Source organism: Myxine glutinosa, chromosome 5 (assembly GCF_964187855.1).
Source record: "Myxine glutinosa chromosome 5, kmMyxGlut1.1, whole genome shotgun sequence".
In the NCBI taxonomy this organism is placed as follows: Eukaryota; Metazoa; Chordata; class Myxini; order Myxiniformes; family Myxinidae; genus Myxine; species Myxine glutinosa.
Genome location: NC_136265.1, coordinates 165,163,640 through 165,181,619, shown reverse-complemented (window position 1 = coordinate 165,181,619; position 17,980 = coordinate 165,163,640). Strand labels below are relative to the sequence as shown.

Here is a 17,980-nt window from a genome sequence, read left to right as displayed (position 1 = left end):
AGAATGACTGGTCAGATGAAGGGTGATGTCTAACTGCTGTACCTTTCTTGGCAGGCATTGCTTCCGTTGCTGCATCTTGCTACAAAGGAGCATCCACCTGGCTCACCAGGTGTTGCCATTGTCAACATTTCTGGCATCTTGGGCTCGATGGAAGAGATTTCAAAGAACAATGATTCAATGGGTTACTCTTATCCCATCAGCAAGGTGTTTTATATTTTCTATATATCTATCCATATATATATATATATCATTGATCTTTGGCTAATGGTGGAGCTTGTAAATTATGGCAGGAGGTTGGTCAGGGTGCTGCCACACAGTGGCGTACTCTTTATGAAAGACACTGAGGGATCATTGACGTGGCCGTTTGAAATTTGGTGCAAAACCCCCGTTAGGTTGTAAAGTCACAGTATGTTTTCCTTCGCCCCAGGCCTTTTAAATGCTGTGCCCAGTCTTTTAAATGGGCAATTTACCGTCGGTGACGGGTCTCGTTTGAGGTTCTGTACGTCAGAAACAGAAGAAAAGATCTGTTTGGCTTTCCCAGCAGATGGTGTACGGTCTCTGAGGACAATCATTCGGTAAATTGGTGATCGTCTGAGTGCAAGATCTGACCCCGTGCCCACCCCATAATCTAGTTTTCTTGGGAATAAAGAGTCTGGTTGGGAATTGAACCCGCACAAGACAGCAATGTGCCATCCTGTCGATTGGATCGTTGGAAAGAATAACGGAAGTTATTTGAAATGTGCAGAAGTTTTCTTCTTTTTCAAAAATATGGTTCATAGTTGGGTTCATAGTTCATAATAAAAATATAGTTCATAGTTAATATCTATAAAAATATAACCCTAACCCTAACCCTAACCCTAACAACCCTAACCCTAACAACCCTAACCCTAACCCTAACAACCCTAACCCTAACCCTAACAACCCTAACCCTAACAACCCTAACCCTAACAACCCTAACCCTAACAACCCTAACCCTAACAACCCTAACCCTAACAACCCTAACCCTAACAACCCTAACCCTAACCCTAACCCTAACAACCCTAACCCTAACCCTAACAACCCTAACAACCCTAACCCTAACCCTAACAACCCTAACAACCCTAACCCTAACCCTAACCCTAACCCTAACAACCCTAACCCTAACAACCCTAACAACCCTAACAACCCTAACCCTAACCCTAACAACCCTAACCCTAACCCTAACAACCCTAACAACCCTAACCCTAACCCTAACAACCCTAACAACCCTAACCCTAACCCTAACCCTAACCCTAACAACCCTAACCCTAACAACCCTAACCCTAACCCAACTAAGGTTGTGCTCCTAATTTATGTTGGGGAACTTAGTAATTTGAAATATTTTGAAAATGCCGTTTATTAGCGCTGAGGAAGCGCCTCTAGCGAATGACTTCCAGCCAGTGTAACGCGAATTCCTGTCACAGGAATTCTGAGATCATATAAGTGTGACGTGGCAGTTCCTGATTGGTTCGTGTTGGGGAACCCCTTCTCGCTGCCGACGTGACGTAAATTCGCGCACGCGCACTGGTGAAGCGCGAGATTCGGCCCAAGGTTCTTATTATTATTATTATTATTTTTGTATACAAGATCGAGGCTCGAAATTCCATGCCCGAACCTCAGCGCAATCCAAGAGGATTCACTTGTTTGCTCTGTAGTCAACTTGTCATCAACACAATGATTTTGTGAATAGATTTTATGCATTTTACTTTGATTTTGTGCATGGATTTTTAAAATTTGGGCATGAAAGTTGTGTAGTTCTTCATTATTGTTTAAAATTCCTGGAATAATGAATAATCATTTTGAGCAGTTTATTTTGTTTGTCCAAATGTTATTTGTTTTTATTTGGAAACCGGTACTCTACTCCCTTGGCAGGGATTTATGATGCAACAATAAAGTAAGATGGCTCTCATGGAGTTATGTTGGATACTTTTGTTTTAGGTTCCCAAATCGGTTTGTTTTGTGGCCAGGTAGGTGAGGCATATTACTCATTCGTGTTTGTGGGAGCAGGCAGCCCTGAACATGCTCACACGGTGCCTGATGATCGATCTGAAAGACACCGGGATACTGACTGTGGCGCTTCACCCTGGCTGGGTACGCACTGATATGGGTGGACCTAAGGTGGGCGATAGTCTTGAAAATGAGACCCCTTGTACAAGAGTTACGAGTGAGTATTTTGATGCTATGCATTACCAGCGACATACAAGTTATCTCTTGATGAACCATTTACTTTGATATAATTAAGCAGAGCTTGAGCAGAGACAGCTTGAGATCAACAATCACCAAAGCATAATGTCTTAAGACGAATAATGCACCATGACTCAATTATCCGCAGGATGTGTTTGCAAGCAGGTTGGACTAAAATGGTCGGATAAGTTGGAAAAGATGGACACTAAAATATAATTTTCTTGTTTTGCCCGGCTGCCACTCTTGTATGATGATTCTGTGGTGAGCAGACAACGCTTTGGAACCAAGGAACCACCAACCAATGTAGTAATGAGGAGTCTGGTACTGGTGAATACGGAAAGATGTTTTGACGAAATTCAGCTTCCAAAAGCTTCTTAGTGTTCAGCTTCCAAAGCTTGTGTTCAGGTTTTTGGCCCTACCTCTCATACTATTATTTGTATGCCTCCGTTGACGGAGTCGCCGGAGGCGTTATGTTTTCACATTGTCCCTCCGTCCGTCTGCCCGTCCGTCCGTCCGTCTGTCTGTCCGTGATAGGTTTTCGTTACCACGATAACTTGAGAACGGCTGAAGTGATCTTAGTCAAACTTGGTGCAGGTATGTATAATGAGATAAAGATGAACTGAATAGATTTTGGGTTTAAGAAATCAAAGGCCAAATGTCAAAGGTCATGTTAGATAAAAATCCTGTTACCACGATAACTTGTGAACCAGTGATGGGATTCTGACCAAATTTGGTACACTTATGTAGAATGATGTAAAGATGAACTGCTTAGATTTTGGGGTTGAGGTCAAAGGTCAAAGAAAAATTTGGGGGTATACAAGATCGAGGCTCGTGAAAGAGCTAACATGAATCACACAAAAAGTCAAACCGACACAAACCAACACATAAAACACAAAATAAGGGGAGTGGTAGACAAGATGGGGAGAGAGGGCGAATGACACAAACACAACATTTGAGAGCAGGGGCATCGAGAGAACTGTGCGAGGGAGAGGGCTTGGGGGGAGGTGGGAGAGGTATAAAACATATGGACACTGCAAGGACTTCCAGGAAAGAAGTTGGAATTTCGAAAAAGTGTATCTGGGGTGAATTAGCGGGGGTAGAAAAGATCAAGGTTTTGGATGGGGGAAGATAAGACATGGTGGTGAACAGCTGTTTTAAAGACCTGGAGGGAGGAGTCGGATTGAAGGGAGTGGGGGAGTTTGTTCCAGAGGCGGGGAAAAAGGGGAATGAAAGAGTGAAGGTGAGCAGAGAGCCTAGATTTTGGCAGTTTAACCATAAGAGGGTTGCTGGCAGATCTTGTGCGACCTGTAGGAATATTTGGGGGACAGAGCACAGAGAGAGCTGGGGGAGCCAGGCCGGAGAGGAGTCGGCAGAAGACAGAAAGACCACCAACCTGCCTGCGGTGAGTGAGTGAAAGGCCCTCGGAGTTAGCTTCATCGCAGGAGATTCCAATGATTCTGAAAGCTTTGGTTTCAACAGCGTGAAGTCGAGCTAGGTGTGAGGCAGGAGTACCGGCCAAGAGGGGGGAACAGTATTCCATTGAGTTGCGGATGAAAGCCTTGTATGTGGTGAAGAGCTCAGGTGTGCCAAGGAAGGACTTCGCACGACGGAGGATGCCCAGTTGGCGACTGGCTTTGGAGGCCAGCTTGGAAATGTGGTTTTCCCAAGAAAGATCATGGCAGATAGTGAGACCCAAAAGCTTGAGCGACAGAACTTCTTGGAGAGATTGTTGAGAAAGTAGATGTGAGGGCTTTCCAGTCGGTCTTTTCGGAGAGACATAGTAAGAGTGTGAAATTTGTCAGGATTGAAAGACATGTTCCACTTGTTTGACCAGTCTGTGATTTTGTGCAGGTCTGTAGAGAGTGAGGAGGCTGCAGACTGCCAATCTGAGGGAAGAGGAATGGAGCGGCAGAGAGTGGAGTCATCAGCAAAGAGATAGGATTTTCCAGAGAGTCGGAGAGATCATTGAAGAAGACCAGAAAAAGCACAGGGCCCAGAACACTACCTTGGGGAACTCCAGCCAGAACAGGAAGGGGCGATGAGAGAAATCCATTCAGGGCGACACATTGACTACGACCAGAGAGGAAGTCAGCAAGCCAAACGTGGAGATTTCCATGGATACCATAGGAGGAGAGTTTGGTAAGCAGAGCTGGGTGCCAGACCGTATCGAAGGCACGTGATATGTCAAGGGAGACAGCTCTGATTTCCTGTTTGGCATTGAGGACCTCCATCCATTGTTGAGACAGCAGAAGCAACATGTCCAGAGTAGAATGACCTGGTCTGAATCCAAATTGATGATCCGAGATCAAGCCATTGGAGAAGAGGAAGGATTTGATATCCGAAGCAATGATGGATTCCATGACTTTGCTGATAATTGGGAGCAGGCTGATTGGTCTGTAGTTGCAAGGATCTGTTTTTGCACCTTTTTTGTGTGAAGCGGTAATGTTTGCTGATTTCCAAGATGCTGGCAGATGACCTTGAGCAAAAGAGAGGGTGAAAAGAACAGAGAGAGGGTGAGATAGAGCGGCAGAGCAGGATTTTAGGACCCGTGGGCTGATGCCGTCTGGTACAGTTGCAGAATCAGAGTCGAGGTTTGACAAAAACTTCTCCACCTTGTCAGGAGAGAAGGACACAGAGTCCAGGAGCAGTTGGGTTCGACTGGGTAAGGTGGGAACAGAGAGAGATGGGTTTGGGACACAAGATTTTGAGGCAAACACAGAGTTGAGGCATTCGGCTTTGTCACGTGCGGTGTCAGCTGTGTAGCCGTTTGAGGTGAGGGAGGGGATTGAGGGGAACAAACACCAGAAACGGATTTGACCAGACGCCACCAGGATTTGGAGGAAGGAGACAGGTTTGAGACTTCATTATTGAGTGTGGAGAGATAGTGCTTCCTGGCACTCCTGAGGGTAGACACACACTTGTTCTGAGCTTGGTGGAAGGAACTGAGATTGTCTTCAGTTGGATTTGCCTTCCAAGAGGCAAAGGCAAGTTGTTTCAGGGCAACTGCTTCAACACAAGATTCAGTGTACCATGGACGGGAGGATGGGTAAGACAACTGAAGACGAGATGAGATAAATCTGTGCATGAGAGAGAGCAGTTTGCTTTGGAAGCTAATATCTGTAATCGGTCTATATCTTGAGAACAGCTAAAGTGATCTAATTCAAACTTGGTACAGATATGTATAATGATGTAAAGATTAATTATTTAGATTTTGGTTCCTGAGGTCAAAGGTCAGAGGTCATGTCAGGTAAAAATGTGATAACTTGTGAACAGCTGAAGGGATTTCAATTAAAACTTGGTACAAGTATGTATAATGATGTAAACATGAACTGATTAAATTTTGGGGTCAAGGGGTCAGAGGTCATGTCAGGTAAAAATGTGATAACTTGAGAACAGCTGAATGGATATAAAGCAAACTTGGTACAAGTACTATAATGATGTAATAATGTGGGCGGAGGCATATCGATCAATGTCGTGACATCGAAGAGTATCGTTCTGGTTCATTTTGTCAAAATGATGTGATCAATATAAAGCCTGAATGGTAGTTGTAACTTTTTTGCGATCTTCTAGGCCCGGATAAGTGTGGAGGAGAGCGTGGCCCAGCTTTGTACCGTAATTTCATCCCTTTCTTCCGCTGATAATGGAGCATTCCTGGACTTTCGGCGCAAGCTCCTCCCTTGGTGAGGCTTGAACAATGAACAGGTCAGGCTGTTGAGAGATGGTCTTCTGATTGTCGTGTTACCCTTTTACTTTTTTTTTTTTTGCATACCAAAAATATATTTTTAATATGAATAGTTCTCAATATATTAGTAAAGAACTGAGACCTGCCCCAACCCGCGACACTGAATCCCAGGCGCCAGCCTATTAAATTATTTTGTCGCCTAAATCCTCCCCGAGTGCAACCACCAGTTGTCAACTCGTTCTGCCCAGAAGTTTAGGAGTACCTATGAAGTCAAACAGTACACATTTCTCAAATTATATGTTATGACTCGCATTGTGTCCAACATTTGGGCTTTGGCATAGTATGCCATACATTGTTGAAAAGTGTAAATGTTGACATCAATTTGCTATAATGAGTTGTTCATGCACATTGAACCTCTTGACAACCTCATTCAGAAAAGATTTGTTCCAAAAGTGAACTTTGAGGAGCGGACCACATCGGGCATTGATACGAAACTTGGTAATCTGTCATTTCCTTTCACCTGGAAAAATGCTTGTTTGGAAGCATTGACAGGGAAAAATAAATTGTTGTATCAAAGTTTTTGTAGGAATTATTCAGAAGTTCAAAGCAAAATGTATTGTTCTGCACTTGATGTGCAAAATAAAGTGGAAAAACAAACGGGCATGAGTTGTCTTTTGGTTAGAGGTCACTGATAATTTTTTGGTCACCGAGAACTTTACGAAGCTTTCTAACACCCCAAAACAAAAATCTACCTTTCAAGCTCTCTCGGTAAGACGTATAAACTTTGAAATGCAAATTGATTCAATTTTTGTTCTGTACTGCTCCCACACTACACCAACATGGTTCATGGACAATAATAAAATTGTATGTAATCGAGTGCAGTGTTGTCTCCATTTCCCTGAGAACTTCAGCTTTGCATACAGACCAGTGGCACCTGTAGGAAATACATCAAGCACAGAAATGAACTCGACCTGCACTCGGTATAGAGCATACTCCCTCCACCAGGCTGAACAGTTTACATTTTGTGTCACATTGAAAGGCCGGATCTGGATCCGGACCCGAACCAAAATCTATTTGGATTGTTCTTGTCACCTAACCAGCTCTTCCATCACAAAGTCCACAACTCTTTGCAATATAATGTTGCATATAGTTTTTGCCCCCATCTCTCAATGGCAAAGAATCACTTAGGAAATTTAAAAAATTCTCATATCCAGATCCGGATCTTCACTAAAATCGAATCGATTTGTTCTTGTCACACACCCAACCTGTCCACCAAAGTTCATCCAAATCTGTCCGCAACCTTTTAAGATATCCTTTACACAGGCAGATGGGTGAAAACATATCCTCCGCCACTGAAAAACAGCACTCAGTAGAGCGCAAACCTCTGCCAGGCTGAACAATTTATGTTTTGTATCCCACTGCTGGGTTTGGTGGTGCAGATACAACAACAACAACAGGCATTTTAAGGCCATTTTCCCTGCGAGAGCGGGGGTTAGCCTTGCGGTCCCCATGACAATCTTCTCCATTTTGCCCTATTTTCTGCATCTCCCCTTGTTAACCCCCTTACCCGCATTTCTTCTTCCACCATCTTTAGCCAAGTCTTTCTCGGTCCTCCCCGTCCTCTACTTCCTTCTACATTCATTTCCATCACTTTTCTCAACCAGTCACTTTCATCCTTCCTCAACACATGACCAAACCATCTCAACCTGTTTCTCTTCACAGCATCCATCACAGGCTCTATTCCCATCATCTTTCGCAATTCATCATTTGTCTTCCTCTCTCTCAACGACACTCCACACATCCACCGAACCATTCGCATTTCCACCCTTTCCAGCCTTCGTTGCTGCTCTACGTTCATTATCCATGTCTCGCTCCCATAAATCATAACACTTCTCACACATGCAGCATACACCTTGCCCTTCAGCTTCAACGACACTCCCCTCCTCGTCAGCACGCCACTCAGTTCCCGAAACTTCTTCCATGCACATCTCACTCTAGCAACCGTTGCAGAGTCTGATCCATTTTCTCCATTCAGCATGTCTCCTAGGTAGCAAAATGTTTTCATACCTTCCAGCTTCACGTCGTCTCCAAGATCCAACTCGATATTCCCTCCATCTGCAGCTCCCTCTGTGCACACCTTACACTTGAATGTAGCTGCCACACTGGTTAATGTCCCTCTCAAACCACTACATTTTTGATGAGAGGGTGCACATAAAGAACAGTAAAAACAGTGGGTGGGGAGGGGAGAGGACCTAGAGCGAAACTGTCAGTTTTCTCTCTATGTCTAGTGGAGACATCTATTTTATACGTATGCAGCTCGGATGGCATGGATAAAGAATTTTTTTCAGAAGACAAGATGGAAGTTGCTCCGCAAGATGGAAGTTAAGGAAGAGTTGGTGCCGAAGTGAAAATGAGAAAAGGAAAAGTATTGTCGCGCAACTCCGATTAACATCAAAGTTGCGGAGGCCGATTACGAGGCTTTAAACTCCCGAGGCAAAAACTCAATAGCAGATTCCAATCAAGCACTTAAACGCGAGGAATGGCGGGACACAGCGAAAGCTCCGCTGCCTTACCTATTAAAATCAAACACCCAGGAAAACTGCGTTCAGATATATACAAAAATAATACAAGGATTTATTATATAAAAGCAAGACAGGAAAATACGCGCCGGTAATAAGCTATTCTAAATCGGGATCCTGCACTCCAGACCTCAAATACAAAACGGGGGATGATGAATTACAAAAGAAACATGTCACGTCATGTACAGTGTACGCGGAGCTCGGGCTTATCTGTCTCTGTCGTCTTCTTGTAACATGGCCCCGCTCGGCCGACACCAGGCCTTCTCTGACCGCCTCCGAGCACCACAGCAATGCAAAGGCCCAAGCCAACGCCCACTCCGTTCGCACACGAGGCCCCAAAAGCAGGACAGCAAGCTCCCCTCGCGCCCTGAACTCGTCTTCAGGATCTCCGATCTGAACTGCCTGAACTTGATCATGGCACTCGTCAACTGCTCGTACGAACTGCACTCGAACTCTTGACTCAAGTCAGGGCTCAGCTCTCATCTCAACTCGCACCGGGACTGCCTGGCAGCCAACTCAACTCAACTGTACTGCTCAAAATGGCGTCCGGCCCTCCTAATATCTCCGGCCGATGACGTCACATTGGCGCACCCCTCAGCCTATCAGAGCCTCCCCCAGCACGCCGGCTCGCCCAGGGGCACGCCCACTGCGTCACTGCCGCTCTCTCTACTCCTGCCTCTTCTTCATAGCACATGCTATCCGAGATTGGTAGGCCTTGCGGAGGTGTAAACGGTGGTGACCGATTGTGGCGGTGTTCCAGCCCGATTTCCCGTCTATTCTCTTCCAAAGTCATGTCAAAGGGGAGGAATTATTTAATGTTGCGCTCGGGACCTAACTAAGTGTTTATGTGGTTTGCAGTGCCATAATGGACAAGGGTTTGATGACCAGGTGAGACTCACAGGGGCGTTATCTTTTAATCCCTATCTAACTATCACACGGCTCGCCCAGGGTTCCTGGTGTTGAGCTAGCGGCTAGGGTGCCGGCTTAGGATCCTAGGATCCTGGGTTCGAATCCCGGTCAATCGCTGAATTAACGCCAGGGGGGTTGACTCAGCCTGTCATCCTTCCGAGGTCGGCTAATTGAGTACCAGTTCACTGGTAATTCCCTGCTTGTCGTTAAAGGCGGCAAAAAGGGTTGGCGTCAGGAAGGGCATCCGGCCGTAAAACATTGCTTCAAAAAGGGGACCGAAAAACAACAACAACCACAGTTCCCGAAAAAGGCCAACCCCCGCTTGCGGGGAAAAATGGCCTCTAAAGGTGTTTTTTTTTTTTTTTTTTTAACTATCACACGAATCTCCTGGTAGATCCACAATTATACATCTTACCCCGACAAACGCCTAAACATGAAGAACGTATTACAGGTAGATTCCCTATCGCGACAGTCGAATACCTACCTATACAGATCTACCTAGCTCTAGATTTTTCTCTACCCCCAGACATAACAGTATATAAAAAGTCGGGTCATCCATGCACAAAGGCAAAAAAACATTGGCAATTGGAAACCCTCCTACCTCAACCCCAACGTCACAACAGCATACACATTGTCAACCCTCACCCCCTTACCTTTTATGCATCCATACTGCACCCTCAAGTGATGTAGCAACTTGCTGTTAACCTCAAGACGAGTAACCCATGTTCCTCCCATTTTGTACTCGCAGAGAACACGTCCCGTATCGATAGATAATCACCAACAATGGCATATGGTGACAAATTGGTGAAAATCCAAACACCTGACCAGGTACCATCAATTACTAACAATGGCAAATGCTCCATGTTGGTGTTTTGGAAAAACCACATATGGTACCATATACCATACGTGGGTTTCCATACATGAGACACTTGTGGAAAAGATAACCGAGGGGTGCAAAGGATGGAATTATCTCCAAAGGGAGTCCATTTTGAAGAAAGACCAATTTTAGCACAATAAAATATCTGGGCTGATCCGTTTTAGAGGTCTCATCTCAACTGATGTCACGAACCCAGGTTTGAATACCACACGCATGTTCAAAGTGTAATAATGTCAACCTAAAAGTGCACTGACATCTACTCGTGTTTGTCCTGCATGTAATTACATGTCCACTACATGGAGCTCAAGATCAATAGGAAAAAAATAACAAGCACATATAGTAGGGGGGTTGTGGGAGGTGAGGAGTAGAGTAGAGTAGGGGGAGGAGGGCAAATTTACCTGTGCGAAAAGTACTTTAACCTCAGCGTTGCCCAGGCTAAAAAAGGAAATTGTAATACCCTCTGCCACCACCACCAGGTGGCACTACACAGTACACATTTACATAGATAATTGATGCCCACCAGCCCCTGCGTGAGGCTGCTGCTGCATAGCCTGTTACCCCCACAGAAAGTTGTATTTGTACCCCAAATTTGGAGTTTGTAACAGAAAAGATGTGGCCGTACATAGAACATACACAAACAGAGATTTTTGCCTTTTATAGGTACAGGTGTCGCAACAAAACTTCGTCTTGTTTCGAACATCATGTTGCAACCGATACCCAGCTTATGCTTAACATCCGATTATACGTACAACTGATCTGTGGTGTGTATGTACAAAAAGAGAGGTCTTTCTTTGCATGCTTTTGCCATGCCAAGGTACTCTTTGTGAAGGTAAATATAAAATAAATGCAATGGAGTAAATATCCTGTAACTTTCAGATATAAAGGACTGACAAATTAAAGAATGAAATATTTTTTCACATTTTAATTGTACAGAACTACACCTGTAGTCACGCAAAAACCCATGACATAGCGAGACCGCATTAGGACAACTTCTCTACAAAATCTGTACATTACCTGTAATGGCTTGACAAAACGTGCCACGTGTTGACTGCCAAGCCTTGCTGGATCAATTGATTTTATTCAACTGAAAGCCGATGTGCGTAGAAAGCGAGATATGGAGTACGTTTCGAGCATTACTCTTTCATAGGAGTAAAATAGGGATCAAGTGAACTCGAGTCTAAAATGTGCACAGCAATGTCCACGCAAGTCAGGCATTCTGAAATACATCTTCCAGGTAGGAATTATGCCAGTGATCCGGCACACACAAAACTTTACATGATTAAGAAATTCCATTGAAAGTAAAACATACATCGAAAAGGAAATCTCAAATCTCATTCCACGTTGCTCCTCCAACAAGTGAACAAAAAGTGGATTTTGACTCATTTTGTTTTGGCCACCAGGTAAAGCAATGGAAAAATGAAAAATTAAAGCGACATTCAAAGTATACCGCCGCCATGTCAATGAAATATTTAATAATTATCACTTATCATTAAAAAAATTCAACAGTAGGATGCGCTCCTATGTTGAAAATTTCATGTCAGTCGGACCAACAGTTGCAGCGAAAACGATTTTTAAATGGAATAAGCCCGCAACATGGGGATATTTTAACGATTTATCTTAAAATAATATTTTCTTCCCATTGAGCTGAAGTGGCCTATAAAATGCTTTTTACGGCGTAGCCCATAGGGCAATGGCGTCTAACAGCGTTTTTCTGTATGTATGTATATGTCCCTTTCGCATTTTGCAGTACGTTTTGTAGTACGCAACAATAACAGTACGCTATTGAGTACGTTTAGAGTACGTTTCGCATATGAAAGGGACATATACATACATACAGAAAAACGCTGTTAGACGCCATTGCCCTATGGGCTACGCCGTAAAAAGCATTTTATAGGCCACTTCAGCTCAATGGGAAGAAAATATTATTTTAAGATAAATCGTTAAAATATCCCCATCCCTCACCCACCAAACAATTTGAAGAAATCTCGGGTGAGGTTTGGTGAGAAGAAAATTGAGGTTTTTTCATTGCTTCCCAAGCAGTATTTTTATTGAAAAAAGAAAAGAAAAAAAAAAGCTGCTTTTATGAAATCCAATGCTGGACAAGCAAGCAGGCATGAATAAATAAATAATCCACAGATTAATTTGAACCAATTATGACTCAGAATGAAACCTGTATGTCATCTATATCTATATATAATAATAAAAGGCAATGTGTTTGTGTAAGAAAGCAATGTGTTTGTTTGTGTTTCCTCCATAACTCTAAAACCATGAAACCTAGTAGGCCCAAACTTGCATGCATACTCAAGGAAGTCAAAAAGAGTGCATGACTGAAAACCGGTGTTTGGGTATTTAAACACCGTTTTTTAAGATCATTTAGTGGGTGCTGATAAAAAAAAATGATAAGCCTTACTGTTACGTGTTACATCCCCAAACTCCGGTTATGGTGCCCCTCAGAGTCTCGAGAGGGAACACAGCAGAAAGATTTGTTATTTTGAGTGTTCTAATAAACCATGGTAAAACCACACCAATGCAATTGTGTAGAACAAAACAAGTAATTGTATTAAGAACTCTCACATACACAATAATAACACTCTTAAAGAAAGTACCATGAAAATGTCACTTGCATCTCATGAGCATGGCCGGCGCTACCATTAGGCGAACTAGGCAGCCGCCTAGGGCGCAGACATCAGAGGGGCGCATTACTGAACCTTAAAGGGTCACAGTTTTATACAAATTATTGTTTTAAGAAAAAACATAATAAAAGGAAAATATAATAGTTCATTATTCATAATAGTGTAAGTAATTAATTTTGAGCATGTGCGCTTCGTGGCATACGTCACATCCTGTTTGAAACTCAGGACGTCAGAATCACCGCTGTCAAAGCGGCGAATATCGTTCGAGACTCGGTCTTGCCACAGTAAGTTAATCGCTGTGAATTCAATTTTCAACCTACAGTAGAAATATTTGCAGAAATATTTGAAATATTTGTACCCGAACCATCTATCTATAATTCCAGTAATCTGTGTGTGTGTGTGTGTGTGTGTGTGTGTGTGTGTGTGTGTGCGCGTGTGACCGCTGTTGCTCGACAACCACTGAACTGATCTAATCGAAACTTGCCAAATATATTGCTGGGGACCTGAGGATGTGCCTTTTCAAGGTTTGAAATTATTCGGACAAATGCTAACCAAGTTATGTCCAAAAAACGATTCAACCAATCAGAGAGCAGCGAGCTATCACGTGTGCCGAACGTGGCGAACAGACTCTGCCTCGGACGGCACATTTGAGAGCGTATTCATTTATTTCACGTTGGCAAACTATGTTGGCGCTATGTTGGCGTTAAACTATGTTTTAAAACTAATTAAAACTAATTTGCGATTCATCGTAACTGCAATATGCGACCTTCCGGACAGTCAAATGAGGACGTCACTTCCGGACTTACGGATTTTTTTTTTTTTTTTTTTTTTTTTTTATACAAGATCGAGGCTCGTGAAAGAGCGAACATTAATCACACAGAAAGACAAACCGACACATAAAACATATAACATAGGGAGCGGTAGACAAGATGGGGAGAGAGGGGGAAGGACACAAACACAACATTTGAGAGCAGGGACCGAGAGACATGGAGACATCGAGAGATCTGAGAGAGGGCGAGGGCTTTGGGGGGGGGGGGGGGGCGTGGGAAGGGGGCGGTGGGAGAGGTATAAAACATATGGACACTGCCAGGACTTCCAGGAAAGAAGTTGGAATTTCAAACAAGGTGGATCTGGGGTGAATTAGCGGGGGTAGAAAAGATCAAGGTTTTGGATGGGGGAAGATAAGAGATGGTGGTGAACAGCTGTTTTAAAGACCTGGAGGGAGGAGTGGGATTGAAGGGAGTGAGGGAGTTTGTTCCAGAGGCGGGAGAAAAGAGGAATGAAAGAGTGAAGGTGAGCAGAGAGCCGAGATTTCGGCAGTTTAACCATCAGAGGGTTGCTGGCAGATCTTGTGCGACCTGTAGGAATATTTGGGGGACAGAGCACAGAGAGAGCTGGGGGTGCAAGGCCGGAGAGGAGTCGGTAGAAGACAGAAAGACCACCTACCTGCCTGCGGTGAGTGAGTGAAAGGCCCTCAGAGATAGCTTCATCGCGGGAGATTCCAATAATTCTGAAAGCTTTGGTTTCAACAGCGTGAAGCCGAGCTAGGTGTGAGGCAGGAGCACCGGCCCATAGGGGAGAACAGTATTCCATTGAGCTGCGGATGAAAGCCTTGTATGTGGTGAGGATCTCAGGTGTGCCGAGGAAGGACTTCGCACGACGGAGGATGCCCAGTCGGCGACTGGCTTTGGAGGCCAGCTTGGAAATGTGGTTTTCCCAAGAAAGATCATGGCAGATAGTGAGACCCAAAATCTTGAGCGACAGAACTTCTTGGAGAGGATTGTTGAGAAAGTAGATGGGAGGGTTGTCCAGTCGATCTTTTCGGAGAGACATAGTAAGAGTGTGAGATTTGTCAGGATTGAAAGACATGTTCCACTTGTTTGACCAGTCTGTGATTTTGTCCAGGTCTTCAGAGAGTGAGGAGGCAGCAGACTGCCGATCTGAGGGAAGAGGAATGGAGCGGCAGAGAGTGGAGTCATCAGCAAAGAGATAGAGAGGATTTTCGAGAGAGTCAGAGAGATCATTGATGAAGACCAGAAAAAGCACGGGGCCCAGAACACTGCCTTGGGGAACTCCAGCCTGAACAGGAAGAGGAGATGAGAGAAACCCATTCAGGGCCACACGTTGACGACGACTAGAGAGGAAGTCCGCCAGCCATGCGTGGAGATTTCCATGGATACCAAAGGAGGAGAGTTTGGTGAGCAGAGCGGGGTGCCAGACCGTGTCGAAGGCACGTGATATGTCGAGGGAGACAGCTCTAATTTCCTGTTTGGCATTGAGGACCTCCATCCATTGTTGAGACAGCAGAAGCAGCATGTCCAGAGTAGAGTGACCTGGTCTGAAACCAAATTGATGATCAGAGATCAAGCCATTGGAGAAGAGGAAAGATTTCATATCCGAAGCAATGATGGATTCCATGACTTTGCTGATAATTGGGAGAAGGCTGATTGGTCTGTAGTTGCTAGGATCTGTTTTTGCACCTTTTTTGTGCAAAGCGGTGATGTTGGCTGATTTCCAAGCAGATGGCAGTTGACCTTGAGCAAAAGAGAGGGTGAAGAGAACAGAGAGAGGGTGAGATAGAGCAGCAGAGCAGGATTTTAGGACCCGTGGGCTGATGCCGTCGGGTCCAGTTGCAGAATCAGAGTCGAGGGTTGACAGAAACTTTTCCACCTTGTCAGGAGGAAAGGACACGGAGTCCAGGAGCAGCAGGGTACGACTGGGTATGGTGGGTACAGAGAGGGATGGGTTTGGGACACAAGATTTAGAGGCAAACACAGAGTTGAGGCATTCAGCTTTTTCACGTGCGGAGTCAGCTGTGTAGCCGTTTGAGGTAAGGGAGGGGATGGAGGGGGAACAAACACCAGAAACGGATTTGACCAGACGCCACCAGGATTTGGAAGAGGGAGACAGATAAGAGAGTTCGGTCTTGAGAACGGAGAGATATTGTTTCCTGGCTCTCCTGAGGGTGGACACACACTTGTTTCGGGCTTTGTGAAAGGAAATGAGATTTCCTTCCGTTGGATTTGCTTTCCAGGAGACGAAGGCAAGTTGTTTCTGGGCAACAGCCTCACCACAAGATTCCGTGTACCATGGATGGGAGGAAGGGTATGACAACTGAAGACGAGATGGGATAAATCTGTGCATGAGAGAGAGCAATTTACTTTGGAAGAATTCCCAGGATGAGTTGATGTCAGAGGTGGTAGAGATGGGAGACCAGTCCAGATGATTGATGGCTGCTTGAAGACCGTGCCAGTTGGCCTGAGTGAAATGCCAGACTCGTCGACGCTGAGCAGGCTCCCTGAGGATGGTCAGAGAGATGTCCACTTTAACAAGGACATGATCAGATGATCCGATCGGAGCAGAAGAAGAGCAGCAGACATTTTCAGGGAAGTTAGTCATTACCAAGTCCAGAAGAGAAGATGTTCCGTTGACTGAGATCCGGGTCGGGAAATTGACAGATTGTGTCAGTCCCAGTGAGTCGCAGAAGTCCTTTGCTGAGGAGCCATGGCTGGTGAGAGAGGTACCCACACCCAGCCAACTGGCATGATGACAGTTGAAATCACCACATATGAGGAAGAGAGAGTTGGGATGAGTAGATAGAAGTTGGTCCATATCATCAGACAGCGAGATGTAGATGGAGTCATCACTGTTTGGTGGACGGTACAACACACATATGAACAAGAGGTGGGAGCGAAGGGGAAGCCGTAGCCAGAGGTATTCCTGGGGGTGAGGTGGAGAGAGTGCAGTGCAGGGCGAGTGAGGAAGAGAGTTTTTGATAAAGATAGCAACCCCGCCTCCAGGACGAGGCTCAGGTCTATCATACCGGAGGAGGGAGTAGCCCGTGAGAGATACTATGGAATCAGAGACATCATAAAGGAGGAAAGTTTCTGTTAAGCAGATCACGTCTGGTTTGACAGAAGCAACCTGTATGGAGAGATCAGTTAAGTTTGAACGAAGGCCCCGGATGTTTGAGGTCCATACCGTTAATGAAGAGGAAGGGGGAGCATCAGATACAGAACAGGGGGGAGGAGGGGTAGGGTAAGATGTGGAAGAGGTGGAAGAAGTAGGGAGAGCTGTTGAAGGTGTGTCAGAGATTTCAGAATAGCTCGGAGAAAGGGAAGGATGGGGCGGAAAAAGGTTTGATGGTGATTGGGTGAGCCACAATGAGGTGTTATTTGAGGAGGGGGAAGAGCGAGGCAGAAGGTTGGGGGAGATGGAGGTGAGAGTTTGAAGGGGGAAGAAGCGGGGAGGACGCTTTGAGGAGGGGGAGTGAGAGGGGGGAAATTGAGAAGCAATGAGGGTGGGGAGATTTGAAGGGGAGGGGTGAGGGGGGAGTTTGGGAGGGAAGGGACAAGGGGAGGGATTTGAAAGGGATGGGATATGGGGGAGATTTGGAGGGGAGGGGTGAGGCAGGAGTCTAGGAGGGGAGGGGCGAGGGGGCGTCTTGGCGGGGAGGGGTGAGGGGGTAGTTTAGGAGGGAGGGGGCAAGGGGGGAGATTTGAAAGGGATGGGTGATGGGGAAGATTTGGAGGGGAGGGGTGATGGGGAAGATTTGGAGGGGAGGGGTTATGGGGAAGATTTGGAGGGGAGGGGTGAGATTGGATTTTTGAAAGTGTACGATTTATGAGAAACGAACATTTATTGCAAAATGAGTTTCTTGTGACCTTCGAGTTAAAAATACGTTTAAGGACGCTGGATGGAGGATGGAGTGCAGGAGAGTTTAGGGAATGTAGAAAAAAGGCACTATAGGAGATGGATATTTTTTTTGGGATGAATTGATTTGGTGAGCAAGTCGAAAGCAGCCTTTTAAAGAAGAAGAAGAAAAAGGTGTTATAAAATATGACGGAATACATAACTTGAGGGGAAAGTGTAAACATTGAAGGTTAATGAGTGAAAACTATCTGGGGAAATGGGGGAGAAACACGTGGTCGAAGAACGAACGAACGAATAAGAATGAATAAACGAATGAGAACAGAGAAGGAAATGTTTTTTTGTTTTTTTTTGTTGTTTTTTTTTGAGTTGAGATTTACACAAGGAAGTAGGCTATGGGTGAAAAGACTGGGAATACAGAGAACGAAAGTTATTGGATCACAAACGA

General features: G+C 45.0%; 1 protein-coding gene across 3 annotated transcripts in view; it reads left to right on the top strand.

The window, feature by feature from the left end:
- The window catches only part of LOC137426802 (C-signal), an 87,615-nt gene extending 81,074 nt beyond the window's left edge, over positions 1 to 6,541 (top strand). For all 3 annotated transcript variants that reach the window (XM_068115716.2, XM_078779013.1, XM_078779012.1), the window contains 3 exons: positions 55 to 204; positions 2,026 to 2,136; positions 5,773 to 6,541. In XM_068115716.2, coding sequence (XP_067971817.1) covers positions 55 to 204; positions 2,026 to 2,136; positions 5,773 to 5,886 — 375 coding nt within the window. In that variant the 3' untranslated portion in view covers positions 5,887 to 6,541. The remainder of the gene's footprint in view (positions 1 to 54; positions 205 to 2,025; positions 2,137 to 5,772) is intronic.
- The last annotated feature ends 11,439 nt before the right edge of the window (positions 6,542 to 17,980 follow it).